This window comes from Quercus lobata, chromosome 3 (assembly GCF_001633185.2).
Source record: "Quercus lobata isolate SW786 chromosome 3, ValleyOak3.0 Primary Assembly, whole genome shotgun sequence".
Lineage (NCBI taxonomy): Eukaryota > Viridiplantae > Streptophyta > Magnoliopsida > Fagales > Fagaceae > Quercus > Quercus lobata.
In genome coordinates this window covers 27,460,036-27,469,193 of record NC_044906.1, presented here as the reverse complement: position 1 = coordinate 27,469,193, position 9,158 = coordinate 27,460,036, and the positions used below count along the sequence as shown (strand labels likewise).

The 9,158-nt window shown below is 36.3% G+C and overlaps 2 protein-coding genes across 2 annotated transcripts; one reads left to right on the top strand and one right to left on the bottom strand.

The window, feature by feature from the left end:
* Positions 1–515: 515 nt before the first annotated feature.
* Positions 516–1,991, bottom strand: LOC115981584. The gene is made up of 2 exons (XM_031103850.1): positions 1,211–1,991; positions 516–1,026 (listed from the first exon to the last, which is right to left on the bottom strand). The coding sequence occupies exons 1-2, from the start codon at positions 1,692–1,694 to the stop codon at positions 947–949; spliced, it is 564 nt and encodes a 187-aa protein (XP_030959710.1). The 5' UTR covers positions 1,695–1,991; the 3' UTR covers positions 516–946.
* Positions 1,992–5,244: 3,253 nt separating this feature from the next.
* Positions 5,245–8,361, top strand: LOC115981582 (receptor-like protein kinase ANXUR1). Its single transcript, XM_031103848.1, has one exon. It carries the CDS (start codon positions 5,345–5,347, stop codon positions 8,081–8,083), a length of 2,739 nt encoding a protein of 912 aa, XP_030959708.1. The 5' UTR covers positions 5,245–5,344; the 3' UTR covers positions 8,084–8,361.
* Positions 8,362–9,158: the final 797 nt, after the last annotated feature.

Genomic DNA, 9,158 nt, shown 5'->3' with positions numbered 1-9,158 from the left:
AAACTTCTGGAACGGTGGAGACCAAGAAATGAAACTTGCATTTTTCCATCTTAGCCTAGCTTCCATCGTTCCATGCAACTCCAAGAGTGAGACCAACACAAGCACTTCAAGCAAGCTCCACCATTAATACAGTGCCACAATCATTCCTTTCCCTGCCAATTCCAATATGTTCCTTTTTAATTGTAAATTCTTCACCAGAAACATACTACTAGTACACAATTTCTCCATCAACTTGAAATTTATAAAGAATTGAATCTATGTCAGGAACATGGAATTTGATAAACTATTACTTTCTAACTAAATAAAAAGAATGATGCATAGCACTTGGGGATTTAAGGAAAGAATTGTCTGACTCAAGGACAAGCCAGCTTGATCATATTGAATAGCTATATGGGAAGAATTAATTCTCTGTAATTACTTTAAAGGAGGAGAACCCAAGTGAAGTAACGAACTCTTCAATAAGTCACAATCTTCGCATAATTCTGAGCAAGAGGCTAGAAATTCAAATTCATCTATTCATTTTATGTAAACATTGCAATCAAAATTACATGACTTTAGCTGGTGTAGTTCCAATGCCAAGCCAATTCTATATGACACAAGATTGTTTACACAAATATACATATATATTTATATATATGTGCCAAAAGAAACTTTAAAAAGAGTAAAAAGAGAAGGAAAAAAAAAAGAAGAAAAAAAAATGGGTAAAATTATAATCTTCTAAGCAAAGTGGTCTGATCAGATCAATGCCAATGGACTTCTTTGGCCCCTATAATTGCAGTCCCCGGAATTAAGCTGCACCATCTTTTTGTTGGCAGTAGTAGTAGCAGTCAGTTAAAGAAAACCCTAATTAAGCTTAAGCAACTTCCCTCTCTGCCTTTTTTTGTGTGTGTTTTTTCCTTTCTGTCTCAGTCTAGTATTCTTTGTCTGTACAAGGCCATCCAACTCTTCAAAAAGACTGCATCACAGAACAAGCAACGGCTTGAGCCCAATGCCTCAACTTGGTCTTAACTTGTTGAGGATCGTCCCCTGCAAGTCATGAAAAAATCAAAATATTACCAAAAACTTAGATTTTATGTTTGTAAACACATAATGAAATTCTTTTTTGTTCATCAAAGTTATACAAAAACTTGGCACACTAATATGTTTGTAATGATATGGAAATTTTTCTTAAAATCATTTTTTAGTGTTGGTTTAAATGAAGAAACTTTACCTGGACTGCAGATCTTCCATGCGTCAGATTCACTCTTTGGGCTCTCAAAAGATGAAGAACGGACATCAAGTGATGATGATGAACCACCAGGCGTTGAGACAGGACTTGTTGAAAACTGTCGATTCACTGCAAAATAAAGGTCGAGAGCAGGCAAAGTGTTGCACAATGTCTGACCATCTTCTTCATTGAATCCGAACCCGAGCTCTATGCTTCCTTTGAGCTCGTTCAAGTCCTCATCGGTGAGGTCCTCAGAATCTTGATTAATGCCATTCTTTTTACGCTCTTGTCTAATAATTTGGCGGCGTCTCTTCTCCCACGCAATGTCACGCGGGGTCTCACACATAGATAATTGTTTCGATAAGCATCTGCGGTTCTTCCAAGGCGGAGGTGCCAATGGCATGTGTTGAAGCTCCTCTTCTGACTCATACAATGATGGGGATGATGATGAAGATGACATTCTAGCCAAACGTTGCTCGCCCTGCATTTTTAATATATATATATTTTTTAATGAAGTGAGATTTTTTTCTTTGCTTTCCCTTTTTTCTTTTCTTGTTGCCTAAGAAAGAGGGCAATGCTGCACAAAAAGATTGATCAAGTGGCTGCGGCAGCGACTGGAGCCGCCCCCGTCAGCCTGGGTTTTGCTTTTTGAGGTGTACGATGGGGGTGGGGGGGTGCGTCACCTGAACGCAAAAAGTGTTGAATCCAAGATAAGAATTTGATTATCGACGGACGTCACCGGCCCAACCGGCTCAACCGAGGATGTGTTGCAAAGGGCTTTAATGCTTGTGAAAGTCGAAATAGATGGGTAAAAGAGGCGTCTGTCACACCATTAATTGAGTCCTCTCTTTGGTGTCTTACATGCCATTCATTTGTAACTGTCTAGCTGCAATGCCTGAGTTAATTTTAGGGGGTAGGTAGTCAATTTTTAGGGGGTATTTGTGCTGTTTGTTTGGGAGGTTTACCTGCATTCCAGTAACTTAATCCTAAAACAAGAGCAACTGCTATAGAATCCGTTTTTCATGTGCTAAGTACATTCCAATCCGATTTTCATGGGATACAAAGAGGAACCGTTATAGAAGTTGAGGGTGACAGTTATTATGCCATATGTCGTTTCTGTTGTGTGACACACATAGCCCAGCAGCTAACCATCATGTCTCCTTAAATACAAGACAAGATTACGTACTGTTCAAGTACATTCCAAGTAGCGAAGTTCTATTGTTCTTTTGGCTAAATTAAGGACATTTGGTTGTGAATCTTGTGATGCAGAACTCATGAAAAAACAAAATATTAACAATCAGAATCATTTGGATTCATAGAAATGTAGAAAGTTCAGTAAGTATTACTGTCATTAATGAAGGAATTTAGCCCAGCTCATATTTATTCATGCCAAATTGGTAGCGAGAGTGGTTGGGAGTTTTGAGATTAAAGATATATTCTTTCATAATAAAAATTTTCTATCTCACTTTTTGTATTTTTACCTTATGCCCCAACTTGCTACATATTCTTTTTTCTTTCCTTATAAAATCACTAAACTTTAAATAAAAAAAAAAAAAAATCAAGCACATAAAAAATTGTGATTGGTGGAGTATAAAGCAAAAAATAATAATAATAAGATAGATAATTTTCATTTGTTATTTCATAAGCAAGAAATCATAACAATCATTGATAATCTGATTTGCAATTTGAGTAGTATGAAAGCTTTAAGAAATTATATAAGTACTTCTTCCCCTAACTTATAATGTGATAAAAAAATATTATAGAATGTTAATTGATACAAACTATATATATCTTATAGTAAAATGAAAATGATTTACAATTGTATAATGACAATAATTAAAGTTAATGTTAAGAATTTGTTAAAATATCTAAATAAAATAAAATTATAATCTTAGGATATAAGAGATGATAATGCTATTGGAGTATTTAAAAACTAATGTAAGGAGAGAATAGAAATCCTTTGTTGTACTTTGAGTGTTCCAATTTATGCTCCAAACAATCATAATATGCCATGTACTTGAATTTTTTTCCCATTTTAAATTTTGTTTAATTTATAAAAAAATAAAAAAATGGATATGTGTAAGGTTATGTCTGGTGTAGTATTGTGGAACACCCAAAATAGGATAAATGTTTTTTATTCCTTAGGAGACCATAAATTCATTGATATCAACAATATTATCCACTAACTACGATCACCTGCCGTGTAATAAGTGCCATACTTCGTCTTTAATCACCGACTTCTATAACAAATGTTTCCGCTTCAATACACTAAACGGTAAAACTTATGTATATTTTCTTATGTATTGTCTTAAACTCTACATTCAAATTCAATCATGTAATTTTGAAAGTTGTAATTGTACACTAGGTGAATAGGCCAATAAACCAGTGAGCCGCATGATTGTGCTGCATTGGCTAATACACCATATGATAAATTTAATAGAGGAATCTAAGGTACAAGAACTAGAGGATTGTGCCAAAGTTTTGCCTTCAAGGAAAAAGATTTAGAAGGGAATAATTGCATCCGTTGGGAGCGTAGTGTATGTAAAATAAATTTTTAAAAAAGCTCATTATAACAATTACCATTATAGGATTTAATTTATTATGCCAAGCCTAAGGGTTAATAAGAAGAATTCTCTAGGTAAAAGAGGGCTCATTGATAGTAAGGTATACAGTTTTATTTTGCCTTGCTGGAGCAATGGTGCGATTTGGGATAGTTCACTCAGCATACTGTATCCCGGATGTCTTGGGCTTTAGTTTTTTAGCTTACTTTCACTTTGGTGTTTTGGCTGACCCTTAACACTCCATTTGGGAGGATAGAATGGAATAAAATAAAATAAATAATTTTAGAATTTTCCTTCTATTTGGAGTTTTAATGAAAAAAAATAGAAATATCATCCCCTTATTTGGAAGTTAAAGTGGGAGTGAATAGAATGAGTAAGAATAAACACTTTATTTCTCTCTAATCCCTCAAATGCTCAAATTTTCATTCCCTCTAAATTGAGAGAAATCTAAGGGAATAGAATTTAGTTTAATGAAACTTCCAGAATATCCCTATTTATTCGGCAGTTTCTTTTAAAATAGGGATTTAATAGTAATATAGTTATAAAATGATTTCATTAATTTCTTTTTATGCTACTTCCAAATAAGGTTATTTACCTTCCATTCATTTCTATTATTTTATTTTAAAACATTCAAACAAGATTATTTAATTTCATTCTATTCCATTATTTTCCATTACTTCATTTCATTATGTTACTTTCCATTGTTTTATGATTTAGTAATTTCATTCTATTTCATATTCCTTTATGAACTCCCAAACGAAGGGTAAAAGATTAGACTTTAACATTTTGAAATGGGTTTTGTGCTTTGATTTCTTTGAGAGTTGAGATTCATCTGTAAAACATTTTTTGTCCTTCAAATTTGAATTCTCTACCAAATAACAGTGTTATCAAATTCTTCAACAATTTATTAAATATTTTTTTTTCTCCGAGAACTACAAGATTAGTATTAGTATATCATTTTCATTAAATAATTAATAACGTGTAATAATGTTGTTAGTACTTTATAGTTCAACTTATCACCTTATTTCTGGTAACTTTTTATTTTTCAACACATTTCAATCTTACAATTTCTTTTAGAAAAGATTAAAGACAATTTCATTTGAGAAAAATTAACAGATTATGTGCATCGTAAGAAAATTTGAGAAACTATTGATATGGGATTTTGAAATCCACGAAGTCATACATAAAAGAGGTTTCCTCAGCTACCTTATTTCAGTGGCTCCCTTGAAAACCCTTTTAACAAACTTATTATGCAAACATAAGCCCTCCAATCTCCGTATTCTGTGGAGAGCAATACTAAACATAGCATGTTGTTTTACTTCTTATAGGAATTCAAACTTTGTTTCTAACGAATGCAGCCTGTAGATTCACGATTCTTGCTCTCTATCATTGGTTTTGAACTACCTCTGAATCTCAAACAATTACACGTTACTTTGGACAAACCCCTAAAATGGAAAACATAACAAATGACAAAAAGAATGTTCCCATAATACTAAAGAACAATAAAAGTTTACCTTTTCTTCTTGCCTGGTTTTGTCCCTGAAATCCAGGTAAGTCTGCAAATGAATGAGCCTCCATGGTTAGAGATGGTTTAAACTATTTGTGCCATTCATATCACAAGGGAAAATCCAAGAAGCTGTGTTTTTTTTCGGCGTACAGGAAAACTTTTTCCCCTCCTTTCTTGAACAGCCTACATTGTTTTCCTGTACGCCAAAGCGCGAGCAATCAATCTTTTTCTCTCTTCAAAACCATGCACACCAACAAGCATATTTTGTTTTTTCTTGTTTGCATATCTTTCCTCTTGAATGCCCTTCATGTATGGGTTGCTCAGTCGGACTCATTAGTCCTGAGCTGTGGCTTGGCAGATGGTGGCACAGACATGTATGGTAGGAAATGGGCACCAGATTCCAAGTACCTTAATGGAAGCAATTCAATTACCATTAGAGCTGGATTCCAAGACCCTTCACTTCTTTCTGAGATTCCATACATGACAGCCAGAATTTTCACATCTGAGGCAACATACAAGTTCCAAGTGAAAACCGATAAGCGTTATTGGCTAAGGCTCCATTTTTATCCATCTGCTTATGGCAATTTCAATCCTGCAGACTCCTATTTCTCAGTGACCGTGAACGGCCTCACGCTCTTGAAGAATTTCAGTGCTTCAATTACTTGTCAGGCCCTTTCACAAGCTTACATTGTTAGAGAATACTCCCTGGCGCCATTGGATTCAAATACTTTGACAGTAATCTTTAAGCCTTCTAGTTCTTTTGCTTTTGTCAATGGCATTGAGGTGATTGAAATGCCAGACTTGTTTGACTCGGCAAAAATGGTAGGCACCTCTGACCAAATTGATGTCAAGGGTGTCCATTCGCAGACAATGTATAGACTGAATGTTGCTGGGCAGTTCATTCCTCCAACCAATGACTCTGGTCTTACCCGGACTTGGTATGATGACTTGCCTTATTTAAATGGTGCTCAATTGGGGACAACCAATGCTATTAGCCAAAATGTTAAAATCCAGTATAAAAGCATGCCGGCATATGTGGCTCCTGTAGAGGTTTACAGCTCCTCAAGATCAATGGGTGTAGATAAGGCAATCACTGAGGGTTTCAACCTCACATGGGTATTCCAGGTTGATCCGAATTCTACCTATCTTCTGAGGTTTCATTTCTGTGACTTTTACTATAGCAAACCCAATCAACTGGTGTTTTCCATCTTTGTCAACAATCAAACAGCAGAGGCTACAGCAGACGTGATCGCGTGGAGTGAGGGGAAGGCAGTGCCAACATACCAAGATTACATGACATATTTCACAGATGCCTCGGGAGATCAGATGCTTTGGGTGGCTTTGCATCCCACAAACGAAACACGGCCTGAGTACTTAGATGCATTACTCAACGGACTAGAGATATTCAAGCTCAGTGACACGACTGGAAACTTGGCAGGCCCCAATCCAAAGCCTTCACCTATGCTTCTCCAGAATGAGGCAGTGGAAAAGTCCTCTTTCAAGAAATCAGATAACAGTAAAGCTAAGGTGATCGGTGGAGCAGTTGGAGGAGCTGCAGCCTTTGGCATTCTGGCTGCACTTGTTTTTGTTGTCTACCAACGAAAGAGACAAATCTATGGAACAGATTCACAAACTTCTAGCTGGCTACCAATTTATGGAAACTCGCATACGAGTGGCAGCAAATCAACAATATCAGGGAAGAGTAATGCTAGCAGCAACATCTCAGCATTGGCCCAGGGACTATGCCGCCACTTCTCCTTGGCAGAGATAAAAAAAGTTACTAAGAACTTTGATGAGTCTGTTGTGATTGGGGTTGGAGGCTTTGGGAAGGTTTACAAGGGAGTTATCGATGGAGGGATCACAGTGGCCATCAAGAGGTCAAACCCATCTTCAGAACAAGGAGTTAATGAGTTCCAGACTGAAATTGAGATGCTTTCTAAGCTGAGACACAAGCATTTGGTGTCTTTAATAGGGTTCTGTGAGGAAGGTAATGAGATGTGCTTGGTCTACGACTACATGGCACATGGGACTCTGAGAGATCATGTCTACAAGACCAAACAACCTCTCTCATGGAAGCAAAGGTTGGAGATCTGCATTGGAGCTGCAAGGGGACTTCACTACCTTCACACAGGTGCAAGGTACACCATTATCCATAGAGATGTCAAAACAACAAACATTCTTTTGGATGAGAATTGGGTTGCCAAGGTTTCAGATTTTGGTCTCTCCAAAACAGGTCCAAATATGAATAATGGTCATGTTACTACAGTGGTGAAGGGTAGCTTTGGTTACTTGGATCCTGAATATTTCAGGAGGCAACAGTTGACCGAGAAGTCTGATGTCTACTCATTCGGGGTTGTCCTTTTTGAGGTCTTGTGTGCAAGGCCTGCTCTCAATCCTAGCCTTCCAAAGGAACAGGTTAGTTTGGCAGACTGGGCTTTAAATTGCAAACGGAAAGGAGTTCTCGATGATATTATTGATCCTAATATAAAGGGGAAGATCCATCCAGAATGCTTGAAGAAGTTTGCAGATACAGCTGAGAAGTGCTTGGCTGAGGTTGGATATGAACGCCCTTCTATGGGTGATGTGCTGTGGAACCTTGAGTTTGCTCTCCAATTGCAGGATAACAATGAAGATTCAAACCATTCTTCACAATGCGGGGAAAGCAGCACTTCTGATGAAAGTCCAAAAAACGATACCATGGCAATGCATCGTAAAAACCTGAGTATCGAAAGTGAGCATGAAACAAGTGATGAATCCGTAGAAACCAGTGCAATCTTCTCACAGATTGTCAATCCTAAAGGGCGATGAGGAGGTTGTTCTTGATGATTGCTGTGCCACCAGGAAGGGCTTAAATGACAATGGAAGGTCATGGAATTTGAGAAAATAAATTTAGCTTTTGGTTTTACTTCAGAGGGTGATGCTTTGTTTTGTGTTTTGTGTGTTGGGTTTCATTTATTTGCTCCATTTTAGTATTATTTGTTGGACAGTCCATGAAATATATAGCAACTTGTACTCTATACAAGGAGTTTCAGATTCCAAGTTCACCCTGCCCGATATTTTATATTGATGATTTTTTATAACTATGTACCCAGTTAGCCTTTGTTCTGATATGATTATATAACACTTGTACTATACCTAGAAAGAAACTGAATCAATTTGTTAGATTCTTCATTTTTCACTTCGTTCTTTGTTGGGATGCTTTTTTTTTTTTTTTTTTTTTAATTATTAAGACCTTCCATATATTTCTGGCCAACCTCAAAAATTGAAACGATGCAGCTTTTATGGTTAGCACTTATTGCTTCAACAAAAACCAAGTCACTTCTTTGTCTCTCTTTACTCTTCACTTCTTCCGGCCAAGAAAAAAACATAAAACTCTTTCACTTCCTCTTTCAAATTTAAACGCACACTACGGATAAGCACCTGGCAAGGTGAGACCATGCTTTGCACTGTTACACCTTTACATATCCGCAATACCCTTACAATAATATTATACTTTCCAAGTAATTTCCTTTGAGATCAAACCCATCTTAAAATTTTCTAATTCACTGTTCTCTTGGCATAACTGATTTAGGGTGATTTGATAAGATGTCTGTGGAGAGTGGAGACTGCTCTATTAATGGGATAGTTATCCAATTCACTTCTCTCTCTTTAACTCTTCATTTTTTCCAAAAAGAAAGAAGGAGAAAAAAAAAAAAAAAAAAAAACTCTTGTATTTCTTTTGAAAATAATATATTGATGGATCTTCCTTCTATTGATAGATTGAATGTTCCTCTACGAGTTGATGGACAAGAACTTCTATATTAGTGTCCGTGAATAAATAAATATCGCAGACCCTCTCTCTCTCTCTCTTTGTTTCTTTCTTTCACTTTTTTTTTTTTTTTTT

Coding starts and splice junctions, on each gene's coding strand:
- LOC115981584 (XM_031103850.1), bottom strand. CDS start 1,694: ATGCAGGGCGAGCAACGTTTGGCTAGAATGTCATCTTCATCATCATCC. Junction 1,027..1,210: donor ATGGAAGATCTGCAGTCCAG/GTAAAGTTTCTT, acceptor CATGACTTGCAG/GGGACGATCCTCAACAAGTT.
- LOC115981582 (XM_031103848.1), top strand. CDS start 5,345: ATGGTTAGAGATGGTTTAAACTATTTGTGCCATTCATATCACAAGGGA.